Below are 13,907 nucleotides of genomic sequence, written 5' to 3' on the forward strand. Positions count from 1 at the left end.
GCTTGCCAATGGTTTTGAACTTGCCACATTCAGAAACAGTTCAGCAGTTAGGCTGCTATTCTCGCATGTTCAGTTTGACAGAAGGTATTCTCTCTGCAATCTGTATGTCAACTGCCACTAGCGTGTGTGCGATAGTGGTCTTGTGTTCTGGAAAGATATCTCAAGCAGGAAGAGATGCAGCAGTTTTGTACAAAGTCTTAAAAAATCAACTACCAACGAGCAACACCTCTCATATTTGGGATCCTGGTATTGAATCACTCCTTTTTCTATGCAACCGGCTGAACATAACAAAGTTTATTCAGATTAAGCGCTGGACTAGTATAACATATAGTGGTATCTCCTTATCTGAATATCCATACACCATGATCTTCCTTCATGACCAATGGGAATTTATCCATCAGCAAGGTATCCAGGAGAATTACAATCCAAAGTTGCTGCTATCTTCACAGGACTGTGCTAAGGTCCAAGAAATGGATGTTATCTTCATTACATTTCTACCTCCTTGATACGGTAAATGAATTCTGGTGGATAATTGATGATGATGAAAGTTTCTGAAGAAACTTGTCCATTGCTGAGCAATGGTCTTGAGGGGGGAGTAATGTGAGGGACTAGTAGTGCTATGGAGTAGTGTGGGTTATTAGCTGTAAGGGTAATATCGGTATTCCACCTATGTTGTCATGTTGTAGTTGGTTAGGTCTATATAAGCTTATCCTTGTATCCCCTTGCAAAAAAACCAAGAAATATGAACCTAATTTTATCTTTATTTTCCTGCATTTATCTTAGATTAAATTTCTGCAATTTATCCAATTTATCGATCGATTTCCCCTCAAATCCCTCTTCTTGTGATCCTCTTCGGTCAGATCCATCAGGAGGCCAGCCCCACCTCGGCCAGCCCCGGCCCTGCTCCGCCCTGCCCGCGCCGCCCCGCGCCGTCGTGGGTTCGCTGGAATTTGGTTATATTCCGGTGAATTTAGTTGGATTCCGGCGACTGTATCGGCGGAAGCAGTTAGCTCGAGCTGAAATTTCAGCGCGCCACGAGTAGGGGTTCGTGTTCAGTTCGCTCTTTGAGGCCCTACAAATACAGGTCGAGTTGGGTTTTCGGTCTCGGTCGGAAAACTTTTTTTCGGTTTTAGCTCGTTTACGGTGACTGATCTGCACCATTTTCTGAACCGAACCCGTAAATTGGCAGTTATTTTTCGGTTTTGCCAGTTTACGGGCTCTGTTAGAGATGTTCTTAGACAGTATAATGTACGTACCTGAAAATAAACGGTTGTGGGGATCCGCCTTACATTTGTCTTGCCGTTTTATCGAGTGTGTGGGGTGGGGGCAATAATACTGCACAAAAAGTAAAGAGACCCATAGAAAAGTTCGCATGTTTATTCCTTGCTTATTTGCGCATTTTGACTCACACAAAACGGCACTGAAATGTCAAGAGAGCGGTAGTATTTTATTTGTAAAAAAAATCTCAAGACGTAAAACAACATTGTTAGACAATTTTAAAAGGGATTGTTAGCACGTACTACACCATATAAAAACAAAAAACACAAGTCGCACGATCACGCCTGGTGGGACTCGAACCCACAATCGTCTGATTAGAAGTCAGACGCCTTGTCCATTAGGCCACAGGCGCCGATTTGTTCCGCTGGAATCCACGCCGATTCTTCTACTGTTCTTCGTTATTATTACAAATTTAATCACAACCCGCTCCGCAGTTCTGTAATCGCCGCATCAAACTGCCGTCTCACCCATCGTCCCACGCCTCATCACATCGCCGTCGCCGGAGCCAGGCGAAGGAGAGATCGTCTGCCGCGCGGGATGGACGCTGCGGCGAAGAACCGTAGCGGCGCCGGCGGCACGGCGGCCTCGGAGGAGGAGAAGGGCCGCAAGAGGGGCCACGGATCCACCGCGCTCTTCGTGGCCGTGGATTACGCCTTCCTGCTCGCCTTCGCCGGCTTCCTCTCCTACCTCGTCGTCTCCCAGATCCTCCCGCCCGCCGCCTAGATCTGCCGCCCCCGTCGTCGGCGATGCCGTGTGAGATTGTGAGATCTTAGCTCCAGATGTTAGGACGACCTACTCCTTGTCTCGTTTGATTCAATGGATTCCTTCTTTGTAATGATCAAAATATGAGATTGGAACTAGCTCGGATGCTCTTTTCTGGCAATTAATTGTAATGCTCCTGTCTTCCTGAAAAATAAAATGCATCAAGTGTTCCTTCGCTCATGTCCTAGTGTCCATGGCGTGCATGACAATCACCATTGTATCAGATCGCTCCATTCTATTGCTTTCCGCTCTCTCTTTTGTGTGATTCGAAAGGCTGCCGTTACCGTCTAACAGGGTCAATGTTTACATCTATCAACGAAAATTTCCTGGCTCCTGGTTGTTTGAACTAATCATGTGAATTCATCATAATGTGCCTAGAGAGACAGACTGCTACTGGAGAACGCTTCACCATGACTGCTCGTTTCATGTTTACGTTATTCATCCGTTGATTGCTTGTTCTATTTATGTTAATCTGTTGATGTTAGGAACTTCACATTATTTCAACCCCCTAAAATGTACCTTCTTCAGCTTTGTTTTCTGGTTTACTTCTTTTTCAAAATCTTGCAATTATGTCGTTCCCCTCCTTGGAGGCGTCGCCGTAGAGTGTCGGCCTCTCTCTACCCTGTTGGAGTTTCGTTGTCTTCGGGCGAAAGCCTCGATCCGGTGCGGATCGGCACGATGGCGGTGTCTGCGACGTCGTGACTCTATTGGGAGCTTCGTGCTTGAAGACACGGTGCAGAAGTCCCTTTGCGGCTTTATTCCGGTGATGCAGCGGTCCACGGCGGTTCTTCAGGGCGCTATGCACGCCATTGCTGGCATGTTCATGAGGATGGCTTCCGGGGTTCGACCAAGTCCCGCCATTGATCTCCTTCGGATGGTATGTTGACAAGGAAGGTCTTTTGGGAGTTGTTCCTCTTCGGAGGTTCGGTCGAGACGTGGCTTGGTTCTTTGCTTAGGACAGGTGCTTTGTGTTGTGGTTGTTTGGTCTGTAGCCGGTGTCGTGTGGGGTTATGCTCGTTACTTGTAGCGAGTGGTGACGTTTTTGTACTCGAACCTCTGCCTTCTATAAAGATGTGGTATGCCTTTGGCATACTCTCGAAAAAAGAAAAAAAAATCTTGCAATTCTTTAGACAAAGCAGAAACTTAATTTCGACCAACATCCATCTTTTCCATTTCCTTTCCAAGAGGAAGAGATCAAAAGAACCTTGTTACTGACTAGACACGAGAAACTTTCCATGAGGCTACCAGCTACAGAGGTGATCTGATCAGTTACAGCCTTTCCCTGCTAACATAATTGTTTTGCAGTTCAAGTTTTACGATAATAGCTGGACAGCTGCAATGGGTGGGATCTGCTCTCTGAGCTTCTTGGCTACTGCTCCTCGGACGGCCGCCACACCTGCTGCAGGGCCTGTGAGTCGGACTTTCACGGTGAATCTGTTGATGGTGACAAACTTGAGATTGCCCCCTCCAGCACCAGCAAGGTATGGCCTGATCTCATCGAGTACCTGTTATTGGGTCAGCAAAAGATTTTCAAATTCCACGAGTTACTCCAGCTACTGTTTTTTTTAATATGGGCAAAATAAAGTTAGATAAATCATCTGAAGGTGTAGAAAGATATGCAGCATTGTTTTCTCCCATATATTTAACAATCATTGGCACTATTGTAGAGCAGACTTGAAGATTTTCACTTAATCAACCATAAAAAATGAATATGCTCTGTGTTATGTACCCGAATGTCATTCTAAGCAAAAGTATGAACGACAACCAACCACATGGAACTGTGATGTGCTGCAACATGGAACTGGCTAAATTGCATACCCTCTTGTAAACAGAAGTTGGCCAGAAATAGTGGCGATGGCAGGAAGGTTGTTCCTCCAAGTATAGAGTCCCCAAACCAACAGATTGTACTGCTATGTTTGATATTTACTATGCATTTTATATGTAGGAAATACTTTTTTTTTTTGAAACGGGCAAAAAAGCTTTTGCCTTATATTGATAAAGGAGAAGCAAACAGATACATGGCAGGAGCCATAAAAAGAAAAAGAAAGGCGGAACAGCGTTCCGCCCAAGAAAACAACTCAGCTAACTAAATCCGCAAGGCTCTTGGCTCCTGCAAGGATCCAATCTCCTACATATGTAGGAAATACAGTTTCGTAAAAATGAAAGAACTGCAGAACTAGCGTTTTATTTGAAGATAAGGAAGAAAGATTAACTTAGCAAATGCATGACAACCTCCTACAATCAAAGACGGTCAGAGTAAACCCCATTCTGAAGTTTTAAAATTTGCTTTTACCATGTAGGAAGAAAGGCTAATACTGACAAATACCCCGGTCTGATTAAAACTTTGACTGTTCCACAATGCTACCGTATCTGTTTACCTTTTCAACATTCTCCTCGTTGAGCTTAAGTCCAGCCTCCTTGTCCGTGATAGCTTCAACCGCAACAATCTCTGGTAGTTTAGCCATCAGGCGTCGTTGAATTGTCATCTTCATCGTCATCACCGAGCTCGGGCATGACCCGCAGTTTCCTTGGAGCTTCAGCCTCACCACATTCCCGTCGATCTCATGCAAGGCAACGTTTCCTCCGTCCGCCTTAAGGTACGGGCGCACTTCGTCCAGAACAAGCTCGATGCTTTCAGCGGTTAATGGCGAACCGATCACCGGAATCGGGTCGGCAATGGGTCGGACAACTGCTGCAACAAAGCGTGTTATATGTAGCTTTGAAATCTAGCTCCAGTGAGGATAGGCGTAACGAAGGCAGCCGTGTACAGCTGTGACAAGCCTCACCTTGCGGCGGCCGGCGAGTGGTCACGGCGCACGATGTTGCCGTGGCAGAGGGGGTTCTCGTCCCACGCGACAACGACACAACCCCGACCTTGAAACGAAACAGGTCCTCCTCAATATCACATTACACAATGAAACGGAGAACCAAGAAGAGAGGGAGAAACAAGAGGATGCCCGCCCAACCTTGAATTGCGAGGAGGAGGAGCAGGAGGTGGAGGTGGACGGCGAGGTGGTCGGCGTCCACGTCGCCGCCGCCTGCATCCCCGGTGCCCGACTGGAGGGCGTGGTCGGTTCCAATCGGTCCTGGAGATGCCGCCGCTGTTGGCCGTGGCGTGGATGGTATATATTTGTGTGCCCGCTCCTTTCTTTGCCAAAATTTGTGCGGTTTCAGTTCAACCCAAATTAAGGCATGTACAAAGGCGTCCAGTCAGCCGGTAGTCCGTCTGTAGAATTGAGATCGTCGAATCCCGTCAAAATCACGGCTTAGCGACGGCTTTTCTCCCACTATACGACGGGCATCTGCAAGACTGCAACTGACAGTTTGATTTTCCAAACTTCCAATCTTATAGCCTGATGCTCTGATGGCTCGTGCTCGTGTACACATGCTATGCACTGCTGACTACTCCCCCAATAGTAAAGATAACAAATCATATAAATTTTGTACTGACTACAAAGTTTGTAAGTTTACACAAAAATATATCAAATACAATGTGAATATATATTCCATGATGGATCCAATATCCCCAATACCACATTTTGCACTAAGTGAAACGTTGTAAAGTTTCAATTTAATCATTATCACTATCTACACAACAGATAGGTACGACATAAAATAATGTTTTTGGATGGATCTAACGATACTGTTTGGGTATTGTATATATTGATATTTTATATAAATTTAGTCAAATATAGAAAAAATCGACTTTAATACATAATTTATACGCCTTAGTCGTAGAATGCTTTTGCACTGCAATGGAACAAGCAAAAGACGTGCACGGTAAGGGTTGTTTTATTTCGTGAATGCTCATGTGGTCCCAACTTAGTCACCACATAAACTGAAATAGTTTCTTGATTCTCATTGACGATATATATCACAATGTACATACACTTCCTATAATATTCCTACAAACTTTTTGCCTCGTTATATTCCTTCTTGTATTCGTGGGTCCACCACCATTGATGATGCTAGGAATTTTCGATGTGCTGCAAGTGTATAGTGTGTTGCATGCACATCATTATGCTTCAAAGGTTCCTCAGTCCATGCTCAAATCACTTCATTCCTTTGAGGAAAAAGAAAGAGGAGTTCCCGATATGCATTTACGATAGATCAAATTTGATCCCCCCCCCCCCTCCCTCCCTCTTGTTGGGAAAACCCCACATGGCTATGGTTGCTTGGAAGCAAGGTATGGATTTGCTCCACGAAAGTCCGTGGAGGTTGGACGGTGCCTCAAGGTCCTCAGTTAGTGGATTGGGTAAGTACTTTGTTGAGTTTGTTGAACGAGAAGAAGGCTAGATCTGCCAGGTCGTGTGGTCCTTGTTTGCCACGACATGTCAAATGAAGATTAAAGTTCTAATGTTTTGACTATGATCAAGATGTAACATATCGGTGGCAACAAAGAACACAAGGCGACAACCTTCAAGAAAGAGATAGCCACAACAGCCCTCCTTAACGGTTGTGACGCCGATCGCGGTGATGTTAAAGAGGAGACCGACAATTGGACGGTGTGGTTGCTCCGAAACACGATTGTGTTGTTGTGGCCAAAGATCACCGTTACCGCTATTGTTAAGGCCATGGCAAGAGCGGAGATAGTAGGATGGCATGCTGCTTTTAGACTCGATTGTGTTGTTGTGACAAGAGGTAGTCATAGCACCAAGGGCAATTGTGCTGTTTGTGGCAAGAGGTATTCATAGCACTAAGGCACAGGCTGAGGGCACACAAGGTAGGGCAAAGGGTGTTGGTGCGCGCAGAGGCACTGACACCACAAAGGTCCCAAGCAGCAACTTGTACGTGCGCACAACTGGCTCATCGCCAATAACTAAACAGCAACCCCTTTAACAAGTTCGAGTACTATATACTGCACACAAGTGCCTCGTCACCAGTAACTAGGACAAGTTTGACAGTTGTATAAGCATTTGACAGCTTTTCTTCAAAGAACTCTGGCAGCAGAACTCCAGATGGCAGAAAATCGAACATCTCAGATACTATAATATTGCAGATACAAATACCCCTATGTATTAAATGTTCCCATATATATAAACACACAGATCTGAACGTGGTACATGATAATCTGTTATGTCATCCTTAAATTGGATGCAACAATTCAGCACGGGAAGTCTAGACAGAGCCGCATGGATGCTCACTTCCTACTTCTGTTTCAAAAAGAACTGCAGAAAAACGAAAAAAAATATATAAGAACCTAAGTGCACCAGCACTTCCGCTAAACTCCTCAGCTACCACAGATGTATACACTATGAGAGCAGCTCCAGGGAAGAAATGAGTAGGCAAAAGGAAGGGGTTTGACTGAGTCAGCAAAGGGATCACAACCTACTGAGTAGATCTGAAACCCTAATCAGGAACTAGCATTTATCCATTTTGGAAGCCTCATTTCCCCTGCAATGACATATTTAATCTGATACCACTCCATCCATATGCAGCGGGAATTTAATCACATTTGATGTTTCTGTAGATTCTCCTCACAAAAAGAGTTGACCCTAGATAGCCAATAGCACCTGAGTCACCAAAATAAATGTCAGGACATCAAACTGATCTTAAATAGAGCAATGCATCAGTCATTTAGTAGTAACAAGAAATTACCGCAAAGTATGCCTAGACCAAGACAGAACATCATTGTGTAGCCAAAGTAGAAACTTGTCTGGAAAAAGCCAGACATCTTTGTCTTCACATGATAGTAGTAGATGGAGTACAGATACACATATAGCGCTGTCGATGCAGCAGAGAAAAATGAAGTCCATTGCCAATGGTAGTTCTCGGCGTTCAGCAAGAAATAAGTACCAACAATTGTGACACAGATTGTAACTATCAGAAGAATGACAAAGACTAGCAACATGAAGCCGTAGACATAATACACCTGCCAAGAACACAAGAACAATGCATAATCAGATGCTCATATAATGAAAATTAAGTGCAAGGATAACAATATCACTTCCATACTATAATATGTGGCTATACATGATTACAATTATTAAAAAGCAGTATTTAGTGAAAAATGTCAAAAATGATCTAGTTTACCTTGTAGTTCCAGAATGATGTGAACACAAAGTACATCTCAATGAAGATGCTACCAAAGGGAAGAAGCCCACCCATCAATGAGATGACAGAAGGTGTAAGGTACCACTTCCTCTCAGGAATAGGGCGTGGAATAGTCTTTACTCGGCAGGGATTGTTAGGAGCCCCACTCCAGTTTCTACCAACGACCGTACCCAAAAGCACCAGGGGAAAGGAGATGAAAGCCCAAAGGACAAACATGACAACCATTGTACCAAATGGTATTGCTGCTAATGATCCATAGAAGATTGCAATTGTATTCAGTGCAAAGCCAATTGTGAAGTGCAAGAATGGAAAGAGGGATGCTGTAAGGATCATAGCCTTTATCCAGTTTTTACCTGCCATGTAACCAAGTAATGCGTTCAATAAACAGGAAGTCGTAAGTAAAATCCATTAGATATACATAAACTCAAGCATTTTTTACAAAAGAGTATGACAACATGATGAAACTAGAAAGAAAGAAAGAAAGAAACATTCAGAAGAAAGCCAAACTGTTCAAAGAGGTACTATAATAGTCTAAGAAAATACAATCCATGCAACTTGTCAAGAAGTGAACCATACCACCATTCCTCGAGTAGAGACCAGCACTAACATATCCAGAAATGAAAGATGTAAGAGCATAGCACACAATGAAGGTTGTGATGATAGCACCTCGCCTGAGAAACATTGCACGGCATGTAAGTTAGAGAAAAGGAATTGCATGCTCAAACATGTATGGAAGAACCACACGCCGTGCTAAGACAATCAAGTTCTTTTGGAACACAAGGGTTTTCAAAATTTTAGACTATTAGCTTTTCTGTACCCTACCTCCATGGGATTTGCGCATTGCAACAACATAATACTGCCACTCCAATTAGTAAAACATTTTGGATCCATTAGCATATCCTTTATACAGGACCAGTTCTAACACTCATGTCCTCAGTTATCTCAGCATCCTAACTTAAACTTGAATTTTACCTTTTACTGAAGATCAAACCATTTACAACACTTAATGTGCTGCCACAGGCCCAAAAAATAACTTTCAGCGCTTATCTGGTTGTATAAAATAATAAATACTTAACTAGTGTTAATCGCTATTCTGAAGTTAAGTGAAAAGCAAGGACAAGAAATCCTCCCACTATCAGATGCCTGACGATGCACACTAATACTTCAGTGAGTACTTTATTCTATGTTTCTGTGGAGTAGTCCAGAACACTGAATGCAGGTTTTTAGATGCTAAAGGAGGAGCAAAAGACAAAATAGTGAAGATTATCTTGAACAAGTGTGATTGTAATAGTGAAGGGTAAGTGGCAGTTTGGCCTTTTTTTAATCGAAGTAACTGTGAGATATGATTAATACATAATGGTATTGGATAACTGCAAAACTCAGTGTTATGCATGTACTATGCATGCAAGGTCAAGGCAGAAAGGAGGTGAGAAGTATATGTATGATTTTGAGCATACCCAACATATAACATGCCAACAATGGCCAATACAATCACAAGAAGGATAAGAGCTGCCAGCTGAGTGCCGATACCAACAAGAGCAGAAAGAAATGTCAAGCTTCTAGGAGGACGAAATACATCACCATGGACAAGTTTCCATCCAGATTCCTCATTAACATCCCTCTCCTATCAAAACAAAGTCATTACTTGAGGCAGCATTGAGTGGCAACGGATGAATCAAGAGAATTAATTTTCTCGAACTATTCAAGTATAACAAAATAGGCACCAGAATTCATATGCTCACCAGTGACTCCAGATCATCATCATCACGAGCATATTTTGCATAATCATTTCTCAGTGTTCGCATCAATATCATTGAAACCAAACCAGTGAGAAAAATAACCATCATGAAGGAATTGAAAATGGAGAACCAGTGAATCTGAACATGAAAAATTTGAAAGAATTTAGAACCTTCCAATGGTTAGTTAAAATGAAAGATCTTTCCTGGAATATAATTCAGATGCTCCCTATTGTTGGAATTGAAAATTTATTCCAAGAATATAAGCAGGCAGAGGGTTGTGCATATCCACTTCTTTTTCAACAAAAAAATCATTATCATTTACCTGGTGTTCAAAGAAAGGATAATCGAGGTAAACTTCAAAACGACGTGCAAATGAGACATCTGTTGGTACCCACTTCACTGAATATGTCATGTCCAACTTTTTAGCAGCTTCAAGGAGCTTAGGGGACTCTTGAGTAAGATTGACATGAATTATCTACGAAAATCAAATCAGATCATCACTATATAATTCTGTCCAAGTTATGTGCCGAATTATTACCAGAAAACAAATCAAACCCGCTTATATAATCAATGCAAAATACATACTCTGTTATCATTGTATTTGACAAGAATGTTCTTGTGGGTGTAAAGATAGTGCTTGTTTTCACTGTTTTTGTCAGTCTCTCCAACAAAACCTGTCAACGCACATACAAATTTCTTGTGAGGCAAAAGACAAAACGAGAAAAAATAACAAAGAAAATATCAAGTTGTAGAAACATACCCCAAAGAGGCAGATCATCTAAATGAACGACGCCACAAGCAATGAAATTTTTTTCAGAAAGTACATGTTAGAAACAAAAAAAAATTGCCCAAATCATGGTAATACAACACAATTTAACAGATCACGTATAGATCCACGCACCTATGAAAAATTCAAACCAGTACGAGCTTTCAATGGCATCAGAAAATTGTTGAATCTTTTTGGAATCCAGTTCAAGTGTGCAAATGGAGCGCTTTTCCACATTTTCTACAGTGAAGACAACATTTTTATAATTAGTAAGACAGGGCAAATGCATACACAGAGAGAAATGCATACTGTATGAAAATAGTAAATAAATAAAGACAAGGACGGTATGAAGATAAAATGAGCATACTCAAGAACTTTATGTCAAGCTGACTATCAATCAGCTCATTTCCACCCAGGACCTCTCCAAGACCGCCCCATTTATGTCCAGGGTTCTCAGACGGGTGACAAAATGGAAGGCTGTGATAATTGTAAGTTTCTTGAGGATTATTGTAAGGCCCAACTTTGTTCACCCATAGCGTTACTGAATCTCCCTCTTTGAACTGCATGAAAGAAACATAAAGCAGGTGAGAACTACTAACCTCACGAAATGCTCATATCACATTATATTAAGCATAACTAATATGGAAAAGAAAACAACATTGAAGATAATGAGTGAAGCGCTGTATGATGTAAATCTGCAAGCATTACTAATTTGCAGTGCTTATTACGCATGGTGGGATTGATCATGGCTAAGGCTAAGGTATGGAAACAAGACAAGGGATTTCATTTGCCATTACTCGGTTCTGACATGTGACATCAAAATTTGCAAAGTTACAAAAGCATGTTCTTAATTTTCATATATGCACTCAAGTTTGATAATAACTACGACAGTTCACCCACTGATGCTCCAGTCAAGCAAGTCCTAAGAATAGTCAATACTGCATCATCTCGTTATTTCCCCCATTCCACCTCCCTAACATATGTTTAACTTCTTTGAAGCACCGATATGGGAGACTCAGCCAGTCAGCCTTGCCTAGGACGCGAGGGGTATAGGGAGACACATATCCCTGGGTATCCCCTCTTTTTTATTTAAAATAATGGGATGCAGTTTGGATAAACAGAAGATATGGCTGGGCAACAATGACCCCTTCAATAAAGGTCCATGTAAGGCCCGGTTTCAGAAAGGCCAAGTGTAAGGTTGCCTCCAGCAGCTGGCCATCCTCCTAGTCCGGCGGCCAGTGCCATCCTCATCTTCCTCAGCGTAATTGGAAGGAAGGTATCATCATCCTCATCTTCCTCCCTGTGCTTGCCAAGATCATCCCCATCATAGTGGCCCTAGGCCCTGTGCCTGGAGAAGAAGCGATGACAGCCAGGACTGCAAGGCGGCCAGGACATTCTCATTTCTCTCCTCCTCTCCCATCCCTAATCTAGGTTCTACACTTCTACTCCCCAGTCCCCCACACCCTTAAGCCAAGTCATCCGACCATCTTCATGGCACGGTTACCTAGGTTGTTCAAGGCTACATGTCAGTGAGTCATGGAGTAGCATCCTCACGGAGATATGGGTTATCATGCTAAATGACAATGAGGTATGGAGTGGTATTTTTCAAAAGCCAATCTTTGTGGTGATAGCTATCCCGTGATCAAATTTTAACCAATATGCAACTTCCCTCTAAAAAATAATTATACGACCATTCAGTAGTGCAATTTACTTCCAATGATGTTCAAATAAGAATGCACAAAGTCCGCGAATCAGCGATTCAGAATCACCCATGATTAAGGCCGTTGTTAATGAATTATTATAATTATCCTAGTTGCATGGACAACTGAATGTCCCATACTTTCATCTACTTGACCAAATTGTAGAGCGTAATGACACATGCATCAAAGATTCAAAGCTAAAATGCGAAATAGCATGATACTAAAATTTATTTGACAGTTCTCCTAGTGACCCAAATCAAATCAATTCATTATCCGCCACAAAGAAATAAATGAACAAAAAACAATGCAAGGATCAATCTGAAAAGATATTATGTCACTCATACATTATCACCTGCTATTCTCAACCACCAAATGTACACATGCGTATGCAAGAAAAGTTACACACCATTTGTATGCAAGACAGGACCAGCTGCTAGCAGCTCCCTATGAACCAAATAGTAGTAACAGTATCATGAATCGAAAAGGTAGAAACCACAATGCAGCCTTTATTATTCCCTCAGTTACAAACACTACAGCTTCAAAGTATCAGAGTCGTGTGCCGGTGGGATCCCTTCACCCGGTCAGCGACAAGATTTCGTTCATGATCTCAAACCATGGCTCTGGTACGGCGTCAATTGTGCATGACTCGATCACGCCGACCAAGCGCACCCTTGCCTTGGTCGGATTCACCAGTGCCACACCATGGCTGCCATTCGGGGTAGGCGCCATATATCCCTACTTAATATAATTTCGACCACCGGAAGCTAAATTAAGATGAAGCTTTCGTCCCAGAGTCCTAACATGTTCATTTCCTACACTCCCAAAGTCCCACATCAACTCGTGCTTCTCAAGCAACCTCCAAGCGATTCTCCGTCGTTGAAGAGCAAGACTCTCGCGTGACACCAGCCACCACACCCAGGCAACCGAACTGCGCTAGTAACTAAAACAGCGGGACGCGATAGACAGGAGAAACCACCGCGAGATCGCGCGGAGGGGCGCGCAGATCTGACGCCGCGGAATGGGGGCAACTAGAGAGATCCAACCGAGGGGGGCGACAAAGGTTTTAGATCCAGGAGGAGATGGCGAGGAGCGGGACTGGGGTAGGGCAGCGTACCTTGTGGTCGGACTCTGAGGCGGAAGCGCGGCGCGGTGAGGCGGCGTTGAGGACGGCGGCGAGCGCGAGGAGGAGGAGGAGGCGGTTGCGGCCGCCGCCGCCGCCGCGGGAGGAGGGGAGCATTCCGACGGCGGCGAGATCTGAGGAGGAAGGGTCGCGAGGCTTGGGTCCGGTTGGGTTGGCCCGAGAAACTCACGACCCGATTTCACTGCGGTTTTGGACGGTCTCTCATTTATCTATGGGATCCGTTCACCGTTGACTTTTATTTACTCAAGAAATCGGCCTAACGTCAGGCCAACTCAGTGATCAGATCACCAGGTACAACAGTAAAAAAGAGTACGAGGAAATGGGATCATATTTGCTTGGACAATTTTTTCCAAGATTAGGAAACCAATGTAAGAGCATCTAAACCCGAAAATCCGGAGTTCAGTTCACCGAAATCGTGTTTACGGGTCAAAAATGCAAGACAACAACAATCGATCATAATTAATCAA

General features: G+C 43.3%; 2 protein-coding genes and 1 non-coding gene across 3 annotated transcripts; all 3 read right to left on the bottom strand.

Annotated features, from left to right (window-relative positions):
* Nucleotides 1-1,557: 1,557 nt before the first annotated feature.
* TRNAR-UCU lies at nt 1,558-1,630 on the bottom strand. The gene has a single exon. It is a non-coding gene; the product is annotated as a tRNA-Arg (tRNA).
* A 1,553-nt stretch (nt 1,631-3,183) lies between these two features.
* On the bottom strand, nt 3,184-5,100 carry LOC124657894 (nifU-like protein 1, chloroplastic). Its single transcript, XM_047196369.1, has 4 exons — nt 5,007-5,100; nt 4,827-4,914; nt 4,419-4,729; nt 3,184-3,545 (listed from the first exon to the last, which is right to left on the bottom strand). Exons 1-4 carry the CDS (start codon nt 5,082-5,084, stop codon nt 3,354-3,356), a joined length of 669 nt encoding a protein of 222 aa, XP_047052325.1. The 5' UTR covers nt 5,085-5,100; the 3' UTR covers nt 3,184-3,353.
* Nucleotides 5,101-7,056: 1,956 nt separating this feature from the next.
* LOC124651851 (transmembrane 9 superfamily member 1-like) lies at nt 7,057-13,551 on the bottom strand. Its single transcript, XM_047190877.1, has 12 exons — nt 13,414-13,551; nt 10,967-11,159; nt 10,735-10,839; nt 10,594-10,611; nt 10,419-10,507; nt 10,156-10,308; nt 9,837-9,971; nt 9,552-9,718; nt 8,671-8,765; nt 8,074-8,447; nt 7,639-7,912; nt 7,057-7,553 (listed from the first exon to the last, which is right to left on the bottom strand). Exons 1-12 carry the CDS (start codon nt 13,534-13,536, stop codon nt 7,486-7,488), a joined length of 1,794 nt encoding a protein of 597 aa, XP_047046833.1. The 5' UTR covers nt 13,537-13,551; the 3' UTR covers nt 7,057-7,485.
* Between the last annotated feature and the right edge of the window lie 356 nt (nt 13,552-13,907).

Source organism: Lolium rigidum, chromosome 5 (assembly GCF_022539505.1).
Source record: "Lolium rigidum isolate FL_2022 chromosome 5, APGP_CSIRO_Lrig_0.1, whole genome shotgun sequence".
In the NCBI taxonomy this organism is placed as follows: Eukaryota; Viridiplantae; Streptophyta; class Magnoliopsida; order Poales; family Poaceae; genus Lolium; species Lolium rigidum.